Source organism: Drosophila mojavensis, unplaced genomic scaffold (assembly GCF_018153725.1).
Source record: "Drosophila mojavensis isolate 15081-1352.22 unplaced genomic scaffold, ASM1815372v1 contig_74, whole genome shotgun sequence".
Lineage (NCBI taxonomy): Eukaryota > Metazoa > Arthropoda > Insecta > Diptera > Drosophilidae > Drosophila > Drosophila mojavensis.
This window is the reverse complement of record NW_025318899.1, coordinates 4,889,726-4,908,972: the sequence shown is the minus strand read 5'-3', so window position 1 is coordinate 4,908,972 and position 19,247 is coordinate 4,889,726. Positions and strand designations below refer to the sequence as shown.

General features: G+C 40.7%; 1 protein-coding gene across 6 annotated transcripts in view; it reads right to left on the bottom strand.

Annotated features, from left to right (window-relative positions):
• Positions 1-651: 651 nt before the first annotated feature.
• The window catches only part of LOC6581456, a 32,525-nt gene continuing 13,929 nt past the window's right edge, over positions 652-19,247 (bottom strand). Inside the window, exons 5-15 of one of the 6 annotated variants that reach the window (XM_032730917.2) lie at positions 16,415-18,255; positions 15,402-15,927; positions 14,440-15,345; positions 13,477-13,956; positions 13,156-13,353; positions 6,243-6,312; positions 3,278-4,055; positions 2,614-3,160; positions 2,387-2,549; positions 2,132-2,238; positions 652-2,071 (exon numbers count right to left, since the gene is read on the bottom strand). In XM_032730917.2, coding sequence (XP_032586808.1) covers positions 940-2,071; positions 2,132-2,238; positions 2,387-2,549; positions 2,614-3,160; positions 3,278-4,055; positions 6,243-6,312; positions 13,156-13,353; positions 13,477-13,956; positions 14,440-15,345; positions 15,402-15,927; positions 16,415-18,255 — 6,748 coding nt within the window. In that variant the 3' untranslated portion in view covers positions 652-939. Of the gene's footprint in view, positions 2,072-2,131; positions 2,239-2,386; positions 2,550-2,613; positions 3,161-3,277; positions 4,056-4,627; positions 4,832-6,242; positions 6,313-7,293; positions 7,399-9,948; positions 10,139-10,837; positions 11,624-13,155; positions 13,354-13,476; positions 13,957-14,439; positions 15,346-15,401; positions 15,928-16,414; positions 18,256-19,247 lie in introns of those variants that run through there. The other 5 variants (XM_032730918.2, XM_032730919.2, XM_032730921.2 and 2 more) reach the window with 5 other exon arrangements.

Below are 19,247 nucleotides of genomic sequence, written 5' to 3'. Positions count from 1 at the left end.
TTTCATATATTTTATTTTTATATTTAACTTGTGAATTCCGTACCTGATGTTTACATACATATAAAAGCATAGATTATTTAAATGATATCAAGGCCGGAATTCAAACACATCGCTGATTAATCTGGCAGCCAAATATACTTGATAGGGTGGTCCAGAGATAACATTTGCAAGAATCATATTTGTTTTTACAAAATCTATTAAATAGTAAATTGCTTTTAGAACATTTTAACTCAATATTATCTTAATAATAATATATTTCAACTTATTTTGGTATATACGAGATTTTCTTAAGAAAAATTAAATTCGCTCATGTTTTGAAAATTTCCTTGTTATGCAGAATTGTTTAACAGTTTTTTTCGTTTTTCGTTTCTTTTTGTTTTTGAATAAAAATTACAAGTAGTAATTTGATTAAATATACTTGTTCAATAGTTTGTCTCTATATTGTTTAACTCAATATTGCTAGATATCATTATAACCGGTTGCTAATTAACGCATATTTAATATTTTGATAATATACAAATGGTTATAATATTTTTTCAGTATCTTGTGTTAGTTCTTAGTTTGCCAACACATGCTATATGAGGGGATAGACATTAACTCAACTAAAAGGAAAATACGTGGTATTTGAAAAAATAATCATAAAATATTTTAAAAACAGAACTTTTTATTTACAGATAACAGTCGGACGATTTTGAAAATGAATTCGGGACAAGAATATGAAAATGTAGAAACAGAAAAAAAAAAAATAAAAGGAAAACAACATTAACGAATTTAAAATAACTTAATTATACGCTTTTGTGTGGCATTATTAAAATATCGTTACTACAAACAGTTCATATAAGTTGTATTTTAATGCAATGCACTGTGATGCCTACGTATTTGCATATATCCATATGCATGTATTGTAAATTATAATTAATTATGTATTAAATAGGATAACTAAGCAAACGAACTGTCTGCCTCTTCTTGCTCGGCGGCGGCCTTAACCAACTCGATAGCTGCAACACGTGCGGCTGTCAACGTTAAGTCCGCGTCGAAGCCTGGCTTGTGGGTTGGTGACTGACTCGGTGTACAATTGGAACTCTTTGGTTTGCGAAACCAGTTGCCCAGCCGGCGACGGCCCAGGGATCCAGTCGACGTTGTCGACAGCTGCTGTCCCGAGCTGTTGCTGGTGCTGGCAATGGCGTCGCGTGACTGTGATTTTTTGGGTAACGTGTCGCAAGAGCGATACGGTGACTTAGCTGGTGATTCGGGTACGGAACTGTCGCCACTGGCTGATGCGGTGCCCTGAGCGTGCTCACACTCTGGTAGCTCGTAGTCCGATTGATCTGAGTAATAGCCGGGCCGTTCCTCATAGTTGAACTCAAAGCCCGTCATTTCGGACACATACAGTGCTTTGCCACCAAACTGTCGCTCCAGGGCGAGCGTATTGAGAAAGCGGTGCTTCCGGTTGGCCGAGCGAAAACTAAAGTCGTACCACTTGTCTCGTGACTCGCAGTAGATTCTAAGTGAGTTCTTGATCGTATGGCCAAACATTTTTCCGTCCCGCACGTTCACGATGCGGCAGCGATCCAAAAAGATTCGTCCCTTGTAGATGAACTGGCTGCGCTTGATAATATCTCGCTTGCAGTAGATCAGCTGGTTATCGAACAAAAAGAGTGTGCAGCTGCTATTCCAGAGATTCTGCTTCTGGCGCGTTGCATCGACTTGCAGGAAGAATCGTGTGCTGTGTAAGTGAAGCGGTGGGCCCTTGAAGTTCTGAAAACTCGACTGATGCCGCGCAATGGTCTCGCTGTGCCGTTTACCTTCATTAACAGCCTCCGTAATGCCCCGCATCTTTTCTAAAGCCCCATTAAGGGTGGCATGCGTATCGGGAATATCACACTGTGATACATCTAATTGATCGTAATCTAAATTATCTGTTTGGCCAGCAACTTCTTCGGTAGTGTTGCTGTTTAGGGCAGTCTTAATAATTTCATTGAGGTGCAGTGGATAGCGACAGATGCGTTGCACTGGCGCCAGCAGATGCGCCGACAGGGGTAGCTCGGCCAGATGCTCGGATTCCCGACAACTTTGTGGAAAGAATTAAAAGTTAGTAAAAGGCATAATTAAGTGAAATGGATTAACTTACTTCTCCAAAATAGTGCGTGCATCTTTGATACGTTCATAGGATTCGAGTTCAATAAGTGCACGTGGATAAGCATTGCAGTAGGTGGAGTAACAGAGAAATCCTTTGTGCTAAAATACATAAAAAAATACAATTAGAGATAGGCAAATCAAGTTACAAATGAATTACATGATCAAAAAACAATCCAATCAATTATGAATTATATAGATCTACATTCAACATACTTATAACTATATCTAACATCCTTAACCAGCTTACCATCTTAAGAAAGACCTTCGATATTTGATTTTGTTCGATGCCAAGTCGCAAGGCTTCCAAGAACTTTCGCTGAAACTTGTAAATGGCTGTGATGTTCGAGAATATGAGACGAATGCTGTTCGGCGAAAATATATCGATGCGCTTGCTCATGGCAGGCAGATACCTATAGAAATAATTACAAAATCAATTAGAGATCATTTATCATTGAGCACAAAGTCAATGCTTACCCGTCGCAAATTGAAGCCAGCAGCTTTACGTAATTGACTTCGGTTTCTAAAAGTTCACGTATAGCACCATTCCGTATTGCATCGTAACTATCCGGCAGTACATTAATGTGAATTGATGGCATCCGTTGGATGGATGTTGGTGGCGTTTCAATGACTATAGTGGTAATATTACTTTGATCCGCAATCATTGTGGCATTGGGATCCTCATTGGCTGGGCTCAATTCACAAACGGGCACTGGAACTTGAAAATCTTCAGCGGTTGCCGCAACTGCTGCCTCCCCCAACATGGTCTTATCGGCATTGAAATAAGCATCCGCCTCGCAGCTGTGAATGACGCGCACGAAATCCTTTGGAAACCAGCCCAGTTCCGGATCGAGTATTTCCTCGACGAGACTAGCATCCTCCTTCTTAATGCGGCCAAACCACCAGGGTCCCACCTCCTTGCGCAATATCTCTATCAAAGTGCCACGCTCGAGACCCAACTCCTGCGGACCAGCCGCCGTGAAATTATACAGCACTTCCGCATAGACGGGAGAATAGTTGTTTGCTATGGAATGAGAGTTTCATATGAGTTAGTACTTAAGTACAATTAAATTTAATTGAGGAAAAAATTTTCTCTCTTTCAAATATTAACATCTATATAAAATCTTTTCACAAAACTTACAATCCTCATGGGAGGCGATGCTGTCACTATCGCTATCCTCATTGTCGGTGCGGCACTTTCCATACGTATCCAAGCCATTGGGCTGACTTAGCGAACGCGTAGGCAACGATTCGGGTGCTTCGCGTTCTCGGTTGCAATTGCTGTCCAGATTTAGTTGATCCAAGGCTGGTGTCTTTACAGCATCCTTTTCCAGTATGCTCGTCGCCTTGGCCGAATGACAGCGGCGTATGGAACGCGACTTTGGCTCTATGGTATTTGGCATGTTGGTTGGCACAGCAGCTGCTCCTTGCCGCTGGCCACTTGCCAGCGTGCGCATATAGTGCTCATCCTGTTCGAGCTCAATTTGAATGCCAGAATCACCCGAGTTGCACTTGTCACGGCGATTAAACTTCGTTTTACGTCGCTCCTTTGAGGAGCGCCAAATCAACGGCCCAAAACGATATTTAGCGGAGCTGGCATCGACAGCCGCAGCGTTTGCTGTGGGAACTTTCGCAGCTGACGCCGTTGCTGTTCCAGTTTCTAATGGTAACTTGCTGTCCATGGCACTGACTGTTGCCGTTGTTGTCGTTGGCATTGGCGTGATTTGCAATTGATTTTTGTTGTTCAAATAGTTAAATGTGCGCTTGAATTTTTGTAGGACGCCCAAACCGTTGCCGCCATCATTATGGACTTCACTTGCAGTATCCACAGTCACTTGGGACACTTCCGTAGGCTGCTTGGACTGAGCATCGGCTGAACTGGTTAACGTTGGGCTGGAGATGGCGCGCATCTGTTGTGACTGCAACAAAAGAGCAAAATATTTGTGGTTAAAACTGTTTTAGGCTCAATATTCGTTTGTGGCTACCGACTTAGCTCTAGCTTACGTAGGCAGCGCAGCTGACAAAGCCGTGGGCTGCGCTGTCGGTGAAACCACAACTTATATTAATTATAAACAACAATTGATAGCTAACTATTACCCAGGTGTAAATGCATATAGCAGCAAAGTAATTTCAATTTTTATTTAGAGTAAAAAAAAGTCTCACTGACTTCCATTCAGAGTTTCTCAGCTGCAGAATGGATACAGTTTGAACTCAATCTTTTGTTTGACTTCTATGCAGGCATTGATTTCTTATCGAGATTTTGTTTACTTTTTCGTGTATTTCTGTACATTTCACAATCAAATTGATAAATCAAGCATGTTATGCGCATAAAGTCCATACCACAACAACAGCTTATCAATAACAAAACGGTTAAATAACTGTGAAAATGGGACCATAAAAATGTGGAAACGCCAAACGAGCTGACAACACCTCAGCTGATTACAATCTGATTCACAATTAGCAGGGCGCCAGGCGGATGATTAGGAGTTACCTGAAGCAAGCAGATTCGCCACTTGCAGCGTCGCTCGCTGGGCATTTGATCGCTTGGCAAGTGGCTAAAGTATGTGCGCCTCTTGCTGCTGCCGGACTGCTTGGGGCCATCCGGCATGCCGTCATCAAAGTTCCAAAACTTAATCAGGCCATAGGTATCCATGAGTGTTGGTATTATCAGTTTCTTCATATTTATGCTTTTTTTTGTTTTTGAGTGTGACAAGGCACAGCACTAGGCGCAAAACAAAATCGCCGCCCGCTGGCTGGTGTCAACGGTGGACGTGATAAATAATAACTGAGTGCGACAATTGCAAATGCGACGCTGCGGCAGCGACCACAAGTCGATGCCGATGTCGATTTCGACGTTAAATACAAATGAGTGTAAGTGAGTGTGCGTCAATCTGTGTGCGTGTGTGTGTGCCCTTCTGTTTGATAAGCATTGGCCAGGAAAGTGGGGCTGACTGGCTGGAGCTCAGAGTGTTTTTATTATGTTGCGTTATTGGGTATTGTCCGCAATGGGCATTCAGTGTTAAGGGTTCGAGTATCTGCTGCTTTAGTCAGAAGTCAAGTGCCTTTTATTAGATTAGCAAAGGAATTGCATTGATGGAGCACGAGCCAACACAACACTTACAATGCTGCCATTGTCAATTGTATTCACATTACGTTCCCTGACTCTCGACTGTCTGCCTTTGGCTTTGGATTGGGCTTTGGCTTTGGCTCTGGGTCGTCACCTTATGCAAAGACATTGTTTGCATCCGTAGGTTTTGTTTAACTTGATTACTGTTTGCCCTTGAGTCTATCAAAAGGGCCCAATAATTATGATGGCATTCAAATCGAAATGACATATTCAAGTTAATTTTGAAATCAATTTTGTATTCATATTTGTCATCGATCTTTAGTTAATTAATCAACGTGTGTTTGAGCTAACAATTAACTTGGTTAATTCCCATAAATTTGAGCTGTATCTCTATCTGCAAATGTATCTATTTATCTGTATCTAGGTATCTGTATCTATGTATCTGCATCTATGTATTTGTATCTATCTGTATCTGAGTCTATGTATCTGAATATATGTATCTGTATCTATGTATTTGTATCTCTAAATATGTATCTGCATATAAGTATCTGTATCTATGTATCTGAATATTTGAATCTGTATCTGTATCTATGTATCTGCATCTAAGCATCTGTATCTATGTATCTGAATCTTTGTATTTGTATCTTTGTATCTGCATCTAAGTATCTGTATCTTTGTATCTATATCTATGTATCTGTATCTATGTATCAGTATCTATGCATCTGCATCTAAGTATCTGTATCTGTATCTATGTATCTGTATCTATGTATCTGTATCATTGTATCTGTATCTATGTATCTGTATCTATTTATCTATATCTTTGTGTCTTCATCTATGTATCTGTATGTATCCATGTATCTGCATCTAAGCATCTGAATTTATTTGTATCTGTATCTATGTATCTGTATCTATGTATCTGTACCTATGTATCTGTCTATATGTATCTATATCGTCTACATCAATATATCTATGTATAGATCCATATCTGCATCTTCTGCATTCTGATATTTCATAAAATCCTTACATTTAAAATACTTACCAAGCACTCGTTAAATCCATTGCATCTTATACCAATTATGCTAACATTCTCCTTTCCATGTCTAGGCAATCTGTATAACAAATAAGAAAAAACATATAATAATAAAATATTGTCAAATTTCTTGGAACAATTAATGTGGTTTGCGCAATAGTTCGCTACCAGCAAACTTAATTGAATGGGCTACCTGAAGTTACGTGATTTATGATTGTATAGGGTTGCCCAGACCGGAATTGCCCTAAACTTTTACACAGCCTGTAAATCATTGGCTAGTGAAAAATGAGGAATGTTTTTCGATTGGAATGTGCTAGAAATGCGACATCAAGGAAAGTGTTACATACTCAGGTAAAAGTGTGTTTTGGTTGAATGGGTAGCCCGAAAATAATTGCAATGTATAAACAGTTTAGGCGTAAAGAGCTCCGTTTAGAGTAAATACCAGAAAATGCGTAAGAAAATGTCTGGTTCTAAGCAATATCGGATGTCGTGCTAAACAAACAGCTCAAAAGATGCACGGTAAAATACGATATGTCGGATGTAGGATATAGGATATACTATATAGGTTATAGGAAAGAAGCAGTAGGATATATATTATATCATATAGGATATAGGATATGCATTCGCAAATAACTTCAGCTTCCTTTGCAAACGAAAATAGCTACAACTATAGCAGGAAACCAAAGGAAAGTATAAACAAACGAACAAAAGTAGATGAGTGAAATTCTATTCTTTGTAAAACACAGGAAATGGTGTCGCGGCACTCTGAAGAAAGAAATTCCCTCGCTCCGCTTCAGTTGCGTTCTGAAATGCAGGTACCAACCGTACCAAATGTATTTTAGTTATTCAAATGGCACGTTTTAAAATACCGTACATCATATACACGTAAATATATATGTATGTAGATGAGTAGGTATTCGGCATGCGTATTCACAAGTACAACTGATTTCTGCCGATCTGATACGCTACAGATATATCTTCATCCATGTATTTATTTCATCCATATCTTCATAAAATAAATAACTTCATATCATTTAAAATTCTTCACACTTCGTCTCACCTTTGCAAAACACGCGTATTAATTCGTTTGCACTTTCCACTCGACTTTAATCGATTGCCGAATGCATTTTGCATTGAAAGAGTCATTGATTCTGAGTTTTTCATTTTCATATCCGCTTTGTAAGTATTTCGCAAGTTTTTCATTTTTAGAAGGGGATAAAACTGGTTCTTATATGCCAAAATATATATTGATGGGCTTATATGTATATTTATTTATAATTATTTACAATTTAAGTGTTCAAATAAGTTAAGGTTTATGAACAGGCTTCACATTTTTTGTTTTATATACTTCGGAGCGAAATGCGAGTTGTGCGTACGATGTTGACTAAGGTAGACTGATCAACAGGGTACTCAAGGCTCGACGCTAAACGAGCCAGAAAACAACCCTCCTGTAGTTCTACTTGTTTCGCTCAATTTCCAAATATCGAGGGATGGCAATTGAGTGAGATTTTCAGATTGTTGATCTTCGGCTCAAAAACAACCCTCGGAAGCAACTGTCGTTCTGCATTAAAGAGGGCTGCCCATCAACTTAGTTTAAATGCTTTGATTTCCATTATATACGAGATTCAACTGAGAGACTAGGACAACATAGAATGTATTTGATATGCTTACAAAATTATGCTCTTTTAATTTCTATCTGAAGCCATATATCTATATCTTTCCACTACAATCTATCTAGTCATAACACTTGTCAGGCGGAGACATCTAAAGAAACAGCTGTTGCGACTTTGCTTTAGGGCTTACCTAAGAAAAAAATAAAGCAGCTGCAAAACTCACTCAAAAGTATCGAAAATGTGCTCAAAAAGGATCAAAAGAGGAAACTGCATACGAATTTAAAGTAACGAAACATCTGCCAGTGCTGAAATGCCACACACAACCAGTTTGTGGTGGTGTTGTAGCTACAGAGTGTATATAGTATTCACTCTCCATCCACTCTTCAGCTACCTTACGAATGTATGTGTGTGTGTGTGTAGAAAGAATATATAATACGAAAAGTAGAAGTTCCATTTATAGACACCATTCTGGGCGGACTGTGTAACACGTGCTACGACTACAGCAACTGATTCATTGGAAAGACAGACTGCATCAGTTAAGTAAATATTTAGATTAATGAGCTCTGCAGCTCTGTCGACCAAACGCAGCATTTTAGAAAGAAAGCACCATCATTTAATTAGGAAAATGTAATTTTTTATAATTTGTTTAATTGCAATTGCAGCTCTAATAACAGGCAAGGTCTTAGGCAAGTCCTTGGAAGGAAAAGAATAGCCCATCTATTATTTCTATTTTTGTGTTTTCTCATAAATCACATAAAAAAAGAAATTAGTTAGATAGTAGCCCATGGCTTATTTCTTTTATTAATTCGTTCCTGTCAGCTGCAGAAAAATCTTACTGTTTTCCTAGGAAAAACAAAAGATGAACAACTAATAAAGTCATTGAACTTAGCAGTTGTTATGACCATGAGGTAGTCGAATTACATGCTCAAAAGAGACATGAAATATGGGTCTACGTTGAAGTACCTAACTAGGAAAACTAGGAAAGCAACGATGAGTTATCCTTTCAAGCAACCCAGCTTCCGGCTTGGATACACGTCCACTTGAGTACTCAGAAAACATCTTGAGCTATATATGAAACGGATGTATAGCTGAGTTCCCTTAAATTAAATTCAATATAAAATATCTCTGTATATAGTTGCTAAATGCCCTATTTGTTCTAATCTGATTAAATCGAGGCAAACAGCGATTACAACATGAATTGCTATTGATAGCCATCAGTATACGTCAGAGGGAAATACTAATACAACTATTTCATATTTATAGACGGTGTTTTCTAGATGGACAGTGACGATATCAGATTCGTTATCAATTTCACCCATAATATTTATTATATTTATGTTCTATATATATTTATAGAAGTGTTGATTTTTGGTTAATGTTTAATTTATCTTTATGGCCATTAATTGAATGACATCAATTTTTCCAAGTATATATATAAAGAAACCATATATCATGAAATTATAGCTCATACACAATGAAAATGCCTTTAGGCACATCATGAAATGCTCAAATGTGTTGCTTGGCTTTATCACCTTTCTAGCAAACGCAATTAAAAGTGTTAGATGATAACTATGGAATTCGGTTTTATGGCTCTTAACTGAGTCATAGACAATCTTCATTTTCCTTTTCATTGAAGACTATGAGGGTTGAAAGTGTTAAAATTGTGAAATGTTTTGTAAAGGAATGTCAATCTGCAGAAAAGGCCTTGTACAGCTAACGCTTTTGCGTAAGTTACCTAAAAGGAAAAGCTTTTTTTCTTTGGCCAAACAACTAGTTATGTTAGCTTACAAATAAACCAAAAGTGATTACGGTGCAAAGAAATTAAGTAAATAATAAATTAGATAGTTAAAACTTAAACTAAATTTGGTCGTGACTGGGGCAGTTAAAAAACTTTTGCCATAGTTGTAGACGAAATGTTTATGATGTACCTAATAATTTATTATCATTGTGCAGTGAATATCTTCTTAGAATATATAATTTCCTTTGTATATAACCTAAAGGGTAAGATTTATTAAAATTAAAATTGAGGTCTTTCAGAATACATTAAATATGATTATTTAACCATTTTTCATAAATTTTAAAAGCTAACTCATTTGACTTACGTCTGCGCAGATGGCGCTACTCTGAGTGTTGTTGCAGCGTCATCTGTGGGTTGATTCCAATGCATGTGCACGTTATCAGAATTTTTAATGGACATATTATCAAAATTAATGTTTTCAGCACTATAGCTGCTTTTAGCACAACTGATATCGCCTATGACATAGACATTGATTTTTTTTTAATATTCGTGCTTTCTTTTGGTGTACACGTAGACAGTGCAAAGAATTTTAAAATTTGTTTTTGTTTTTTTTTTTTTACTCTTTCTTATTGATTTTTGTTTGAATTCGGCGTTAATTTATTTATATATTTTTGGCAAAATGCCCCGAACGCATACATACATGCATATATGTATGTAAAAGATTGCGCGTAAAATTTTAGCGTCAACCGGCACGATTGCACCTTAATAAATTAAACATCTATTGCAAAATATATAATATGTTTAATTTTTCACATAGTTTTTCACCATATACGAATTTTCTATATTTTTACAATTTTTACAATTCCCAATAAATTGCATCCGTTTCGCTGCTTTTTCGTTGATTAAAAAAATACAATTGAATCCGACCCTTTAAATTTACTCACAATGGAAATGCTAAACTTAAAATGAATCTGCTAAGCTCAAAATGGTCATGTTAACTTACTGCACCACAGCACTTTCTCTAGAAGTTTAACGACAATTATTTAAAAATGTTTTTAAACATGTGGTTTTTGAATATATGGTTTATATGTATTAAGTATATCTCTGCAAACTTTTTAACAATATATTTATAGGCGTATCATATGAGCACAAGTGAATACACACCATATGACATGTGCAATGCATTGCACAGTGTACAGCTGTCGTAAATATGTAAACAAGGGAAGGAGGAAATAATGCATCTGTTAACTTACATCTGGTCTGATTGCGCCGAGACTGCTGCAGGTGCAGTTACTGACAGCGTTACATGATTCGAACACATATTTGTTGCGTTATTCATTGAAACGCTGTTCTCAATTGGCTGGCAGTACGCGGGAATTGCTGCCAGTTGGCATTCGTTTGATTGCATTTCGTTTTTTTGGTTTAATTGCACTGATCCATTGGCCCAATTTGCAATGGACACACTACTATCTAATTGTTTAGTCGATGCACGCGAACTACTATTAGCAGAGCTGCAATCACCTTCGTCAGATACTTCGGGTTTTTCTTTCTGCTTCACGCACATAATGCATACATGGAATTCTTTGGGCGATGCTGGCTGTGATAAACTTATTATTGTAGACATAGCCAATGAATGTTGCAATGGATGTTCAGTATTTTGGTTTTTAAAAAGTTTTTGCTTTTCACTTAAATGATAACCACTTATGCTTTATACACATGCGTACATATGTTTTTGATATACTGCACATGCATACACATTTGAATTTCGAGTAAGTATATATGTATGGATGTATGTACATATGTACATAAATTATTGCGTCGACCGGCGAGAGTGCACTTTTTAATCAGATGAATTGACAGATTGCGTATCACAAGTATATCTCGTTGTCTTTAAAATTGACTATTATAATAAGTAATGTTATAAAAACGTCTTAAAATTATTCGATTCATATACACTTCACATATAAATCACATATTATTTTCCTTCAAGCTACAATGCACCCGACTCCGACGCTTATTCTTCGACAATAATTCAACAACAAACATAATCCACGAGTTATCGACTTGCGATAAGTTTACATGTATCAACAGTCCAACTCAAATTGGCACTGTTAAACTCAAAATGGTCATGTTAATGAATAACATGTCTCTAGAAAATTCAAAAAATGGTTTTGGCGCTTGTTTCTATCTATAAATTTTAATGGTAGCTAAATACCTTAAATACTTTAAGTCTTAGAGCTCAATTGGAAGTGAATTCAAAACATCAATTACAGATAAAAATTTCAACTTCTCAATATGTATGCAAGAATCCTTGACTTTATGTCATGCGCAGTGACAAACTGATTATTTGGTTCTTTCCAAACATATTCTTCGAGTATAACAGAAATATGTAAGTGTATGCCAGTCGCTTAATGCCGTCTGACATTAAATCCCTTTGGGATTTTCTGCATTAAAAATGTCCATCAAACACCGAATCAAGTAGATTAAACTTGTCTCTTTCTTTGCGTTAAACATTTCGTCTCAATATGATAATGTACATGTTAAGAAAGTTCAAGATAAAGTTGTAATGTTCTGAGTTCGAAAATAGAAGCACTCAAAGCGACGAGACATGTAGCATTTGGGACTTTGTTTATGGTTGGCATGTGCGTGCTTATATAAATAAATAAGCATAAATGCATATTGTCAAGCATAACGAATGATCCCTTGCTCTGCTCCGTACAGAATTTTTTAGAGTCTCAATCAGACCTGCTGAGGTAACTGACACACTGATCTAATAACAGAGATTGCTCAGCTATAAAGTACTTTCTGTATGCATTTTCCTGTAGACAGATGAACAAAGAGGCTCATAACTTATTTATAGCCTTGTCAGTCGGCAAGAAAAAGTACACAGTATAAATTGTAAATAGCCTGAGGTCTATGCCTGTCTAAATACATATGTACGTATGTATGTAAGTATGTCTGCATCTGTGAGTTTAAAGTGCAGCTGTATGATGGTTCAGTGAACTTGGCTAAGCATTGGAGTCGTTCGTTTTGTGTCAACAAGTCTTAGAATTTCTTTACTAGGCGCAGGTCTATATACATTCAAGTAGTGAAAAGAGTATATAGGTTTTGTATGTCTATGTCTTGATACCAGCCTGCAAAGATTGGTCTACAAATTTTATGGACAACCGATGATCAATATGTTATAATCACCCTTTAAAAAAACATTCATCTTAAAATAACTTTAGTCGTCTATAAGTCACGAACGAGTATCACGCAGTCTGTTACGCCTGGCATTCCTACTTGTTTTGGTTTGTTATTTGGATTCTTTCGAAAGAATCTTAAATATTTTATTAGCTTAATATAGGACAGTTTACTGCGCGTGGTTCCCCTCGTGTGAACAGCTACAAAAATTTCAACTTCCTGAAAGTTCATAGCTGTGGACAAAGTTTGATGTAGAATCAAAGAGACGTTTTTGTTGTGAGAGGAAGTGTAAATTGAATCTCTTCTAATGAGTCAATGATGATGAAATAACAAAGTTATCTAATTTAATTAATGGAACATATTAAATCATTTAATATAAAAGTCTTACCTCAAATCAGTTGCAACATTTTCTAATTTCTCTGATGCCGCAATTCTGCTTGGAAGTGAATGAGAACGTTGCCGTTTGTAATCTTCCGGTATTATGGGCTTTACAGAGTTTTTATTGCGGATTGTCGTTGCCTGGCAATTCTGATTTGCTGACTTCTGGTTCTGGTTCTGGTTAGCCTTTTCCAAGTTACTTTTCATGCTGTTAAGAATGAGATGAAAATATATAAAGAGTTATTATTATATTTACTCCGAGCTTTACTTTTGAAAAATTATAATTAGTTTAAAGTAAATTCAGCTCAGCTGAGTAACAAATTCAACTTACCTTGTGGATGTTTCCATCGGACTCTCCCTGGATTCCTGTTCCGGTATCTTCATAGACGAATCTGGATTTCCTAGGACCACAAGTGAACTGGCGGTCAGTGGAATGACACGAGGTCGTATAACTGCCGTTGGCTGTCGCTGACTTTTGCTCTGACTTGACTCTGGATTGACGCCACCGCTGCACAAGAAAGTCCATTGCGGTGCAGCAGGAGTTGCATTGACGCGAGGCGAAATCGTTGTGGTTTTACTTATGTCGAATTTAAGGAAGTTTCCGTTTAGAGCCACTTTGGAAACATGTGGCTGTGGCGCGTCTTTCGAGACGACAGTCGTTGAGTTTTGTTCACCTGCTGCAGGCTCTAATTTGACAGGTGCAAAATTTGGCAAGCTGCTGGGGCCACTGGCACTGCAGGCCTCACATCTTGGCCAATAGTCGCCCGATGTTAGACTCTTTCGGCATTTCTTGTTGGCAGCCGTGCGCGGACTGGAAAATATGCGTTAACAGGAAACTTGAAACTGTCCACGAGTCCTTTTCGCATTCTTAGGTGATTATTAGTTTTTTTTTTTTTTTTTTTTTTTTTTTTTGTCTTAAATTACATTTAATACGCAATACTCTAATCCATTACCCATTAGTGTTAGTCGATAGTATTAGCATAAAGGAGGAGTAAATATGAGTTAGTTGACACCGGTTCAGTGTGCATAAGCAGTCTTGTTACAACAGATTAAGCCAGCTCTGGGAGCTGGCTTTGGTCGAATTAGTCGCTGAAGCTTGGCTTTAGAATCGTTTGTTTTAGATAGGGGCGACTTTGTGTTTGTTTGTTTTCAGTTGAGACCTTTCGTGCGTTTTTAGATATAGGTGACAGAGATATACATAGTTAGTGCTGGCCCATAAATGGCCAAATATCGACATATAGATATACATATACATATGTGTATAGATATCTATTCATTTCAGTCCATTCAATACCTGCTGCTGCGTGGCAATGCACCTGTCGTCGGCCTATACAAATTCTCATCACGCGAACTGGAGCGCTGTGGCTTCAGCACCGTCGTTGGGTGTTCATAAATATGCGTTTCGTTGCTCATGAAATTCAGCTCGCTGTTGCCGCCCGAATTGATCGTTTCGCGGTTGCGCAACTGCACAGGAATCTCGTAGTCGCTGTCGCCACGCCGGAAGTTCATAATGGGCGACTTGCGCAGCATCTCGTAGGTCAGCTCATGATCGCACAGGCGCGTGCCATAGCTGTTGCCCTGCGGGCTGTTCGTGCGCTGCGCACTGAGATGGAGGTTGTTGGATGAGGAGCCGGACGACTGCGGCGAACGCGTGGTGCCCCGCTCGTGACCAGCGGCGCCGACCGGCGATGTGGATTGCCGCAGGCGAGCATTCGATGTGGACTCCGTGCCCGGCTGCAGAAAGTGAATGCCCGAGCCACTTCCGCCATTGTTGTTGTGCAGCGCCTCGCGGTAGTCCTCGTCAAAGGAGCGACTCTTGTCGCAGTCCAGGCGCAGATTCTGATTGCCAACGCCATCTCCCACACACACGCTGTTATGGGCGGAGCGTGTGGCACTGCCGCTGTTGCCGCTGCGGTTGTAGTTGTTGTAGTCAAAGTCGAAGGAGCGCGCCTTGTCCACGTCCACGCTCTGGCGCTGTCGCGTTGAGCTGCCGCCCGCAGAGCTCTTCGAGCTGGGCAATAGCTTGTTGGCCGACACCGTGGCACGCAAGGAGTTGGGAAACATGCCACTGTTCGCCTGCTGGTAGTGAGCCACTGCCTGTTGCTGCTGCTGCTGCTGCTGCTTCTGCATGGGGATCGCACCTTTTATACTATTTTTCTGTCCACGATTTGGCGAGCGTTCACTCAGCTGAAGGGATCTGCTGTGGTTGGCATTTATTTATAAGATTCGTAAATGACTTCGAGCTACTCTACTCACCTGGAGCGACGTATTAGATGTTCCTGTTCCGCCTGCTTGGCCGTGCTTGTGCGTCCCGCGGAGCGGCGATAATTGACAGCGCTTGGAGCATTGCCGGCAGCAGCCGCTGCGCCGCTGGGACTGCCATTCAGTAGCTCATGCGATTCACCGCCACTGTAACTGGAGCTAGAGGAGCTGCGTGAGATGGTCGGTGGCGTCTTCTCGTCGTGCCGCTGCCGACGCTCTAACGTGTTGCTGCGGGAGCTGGAGTTCTGTCGTGAGGCACTCAACGATATCTGAGATCCCTTCCGACGCCTCTCCTCCGGTGTCAGCGACCGTGATTCGGGCGTCAGCGAACGCTGCTTTCGCAAGCTGCTCGACGAGCTGTGCGAGTCGTTGCGATCGGGTGTCAGGGATCGTTGGCGCTGATTCTTAAACGGCGAGATGCTGACGTTGCTCGTGCTGAGATTCGGAAATTGATAGTTAGTTGCCGAGAGGAATTCCGTTGAACTGCCATCTTCGTTGTCTAGCTCATCATTGGAAAGATCTGGGAAGATGAAGTTTAAAGAGCAATTTTTTGAGTATTAGTAATATGTTGAAATGGGAGAAAGTTAAATAAAATGAGATTAAATTAGGTTTAGGGTTACATAAGCCCACAAGGGGGGCTAGCACTAGCTGTAGAAACGAGCTAAGGACGGATAGATGTGATCTTAGAGGAATTATTGAAGATCAACGTTACTGATTATATTGACATATTGAAAAGGGCAAATGCAAATAAAGAGAAATTATATTTGAATTAGGAATAAATAGAAAATTGTAGCTAGCTATACAAACAAGCTAAGGACGGACAGGCTAGAAGTGAAGAGAGCAGATATTGAAGATCAACATACTGATCATATTGACATGAATTAAAGTAAAACTACCAGATATTTATATAAGGGGTAAATGGAAAATTTCCAATGGCTTACCCCAGCTATAGACGGACAGACTAGAATTTCAACTTATAGGAAAAACTCATCAAATTTAATGCTCACCTGAACGAGCGCCGCTATCACATGAGTTGAGTCGATTATTGACGGTCATGTCGAGGCTGCGGAAGCGCGACATGCCCAAGGCGACAGGCGGCTGGACGCCTGGGCCATTGTTGCCTACATTGAACTGCGACTTCCGCGACCTGCCAATCACATTGTGGCTCTTGGAGCGCTCGAAGGTGCGATCGTGCCGTGAGCGCGGCGAGTACTTGGCCATATTGGTGCTGGCCACGCTGTAGGCCGGCGGAGCCTCCTTAACCGAGGCGTTCAGATAGGCCGTAGTTTGCGGCTGCAGATACTTGGGCGAGTTGTCGCGGCTGCGCAGCGTTCGGCTGGAGGTGGTGCCCTCGCGTTTCGTCAGGTAGTTTGGCGAGTTGCCCGTCAGCGTGCTGAAGTTGAGCGAACGCTCACGCTGCACAGCCAAAGATGGCATGGCTAAGGGCCGTTCCGCCAGGTTGTCGTCGAAGCTGCGCGAAAATGTCTCCACGTAGGTGTTGGTTGGAGTCGATCGACGCGTGTCGTACTCGAAGCTGCGCGAGAAGACCATGCCCTTGCCATTGCCAGTGGCATTGACGGGGGCGGGGCCTTGCCGGAGCTGCTGTTGCATTTGGTGCGGGGGCTGCACCACTCGCGGCTGTTGCTGAATATTGACTTTGCGCCGCTCCTGATGGCGGAGGGCGCGGCTGCTGTTGCTGCTGTTGTCCTGAAATGCGGGCGGAGGCGAAAGAATTGGCGTGACGGGTGGCGGTGAGTCCAGATCGTTGTTGACGGGCAGAAAGCCGGGGCGCTCGTTGAGCAAGTTGGCCAGCTGGGGATCCATGATTCGATAGCCGGGACGCAGCGCTGGATCTCTCGATGAGATTCCACCCAATCGCGCTTCATTTCGCTGAATCAGCTCCTCCACCTTGGAGCCAACAAACTTGGGCTCTCGCTCACAGCGACTGGACGACTGATGGCCGAATGACCTGGTCAGATCCGGACGATGCGAATGATCAGTTTGCATGACCCGTATGGAGCTGCGACCATGCCCCTTGTCCATGATGCCAGAGTCCCCATTGTAGTGACTGTAATTGACGCGTCGGCTCTTGGTATCATTGTTGGAGTTGAGCTTCTTGCTCACTTGCACCCAGCCCGATTTGTTGAGGAAGATCTCCTCCTTGTGGCCGGCTCGGGAATGGGACTTTCGCATGGCATCGGGTATGCCATAGAAGGTCTCACCGAACAGATAGGTGGGTACGCCGGCATCTGTGGATGCTGTGGCCGCACCGCCTGCCCCACCACTACCACCCATGTGGCAGAGCATTCTACGCGCCTCCAGTTTCTCGTTGAAGTTTCGCGTAGATGCCTCAAGACTCTCGCGTCGCTTGGCGACGTACTGCTGGAATGCAGAGAGATTTTGCTGGAGCTGCTTCTCTTTGACGCTGGCGCTGTCATGCGGCACCTTTGGCAGCTCAGCATTTATCGAATCCTGAACTGAATCCCTTTGTGGCTTTTTGTTTCGGTGCGGAGACTTCTCGGCCGCATCTCCATATTCCTGGTTTTCCGAGCGCTGCTGCTGCTGATGCTGAGGATGCTGCGACTGCGACTGCTGCTGCTGCTGCTGTTGATGATGCTTGGAGGGACTGGTGCGTAATCGAGTGCGTCTTCGCTTGGGTGGCAAAGCGGGCAAGGGCAAGGTGCTCAGATCAAGCTTGTCGTGCGTCGATGAGGACAGTTCGTCGTTCTGCGACTCATGCGTCACAGAGTCACGCGTCAAGTGACTATCGTCCGAGAATGCCTCGCTGGAGTCGAGGCACGTGAGGTCCTGGCAAGTGAATACACTTTCTGTAGGCACTCTAGGATCTCTGCAAAGTAGATAGACGTGATTAAAGCAAAGACTGTTTGGTCAAGTTTTGGCTACTATGAATCGCTAATCAATCAAATTTGTACTTAATAAACTTCATTCAAGTTTAAGCAAAGTTCACGTAGGCCTGTTGTAGTAAAACTATAAGAAACGCAGCTAAAATTTATAAACGTGTTTGCTGCCAATACATAAATGTTAACACCCACGAATACTTATAAAATGTGGCTTGCCTTAGATTATTTACGCAAAAAGCGCTTCACTCAAGAAAACCAAGCAGAAGCAAAACAGAAAAAAACTCTGAACATATGGCATTATGTGTTTCAAGTTGAAGTAAATAATTTTCCTTATAAGGAAGGCGGTTTTTATACCCTGTAAACCGTAGAATATAGGTGAAAGGGTATAATGAGGCTTTTGGTATACTGAATGCAATGGAAATTACACATATTTGTTTAACTCTTACTCAATTAACATAAAAGAGCAAAAGTTAGGTGTTTATATAATATATATGAATTTCATTTCACAAGATATCTTTAAGTTGCTCTCTCTCAGTCTCGCCCTCTCTTTTGCTACTTCAACTTGTTTCTCTTTTCGCCGTAAGTGGGTTTGAGTTTATGTCTGTCGCCATGGTAAAAATTCTTTGAGTTTCTAGTTTCCAAATATAGTATTGATGTTTTGCCACATTTCGTCTTGTATCAAAGTGATATACATATAATATATATGTATGTCTATATCATAAGTATATACAAATATTCAAGAAAACATTGTGAAATCTTTATGAATCGAAAAAGGTGCGAAATTATACTAGAGACGAGACTAGAGACTAGAGACTAGAGACTAGAGACTAGAGACTAGAGACTAGAGGCTAGAGACTAGAGACTAGAGACTAGAGACTAGAGACTAGAGACTAGAGACTAGAGACTAGAGACTAGAGACTAGAGACTAGAGACTAGAGACTAGAGACTAGAGACTAGAGACTAGAGACTAGAGGCTAGA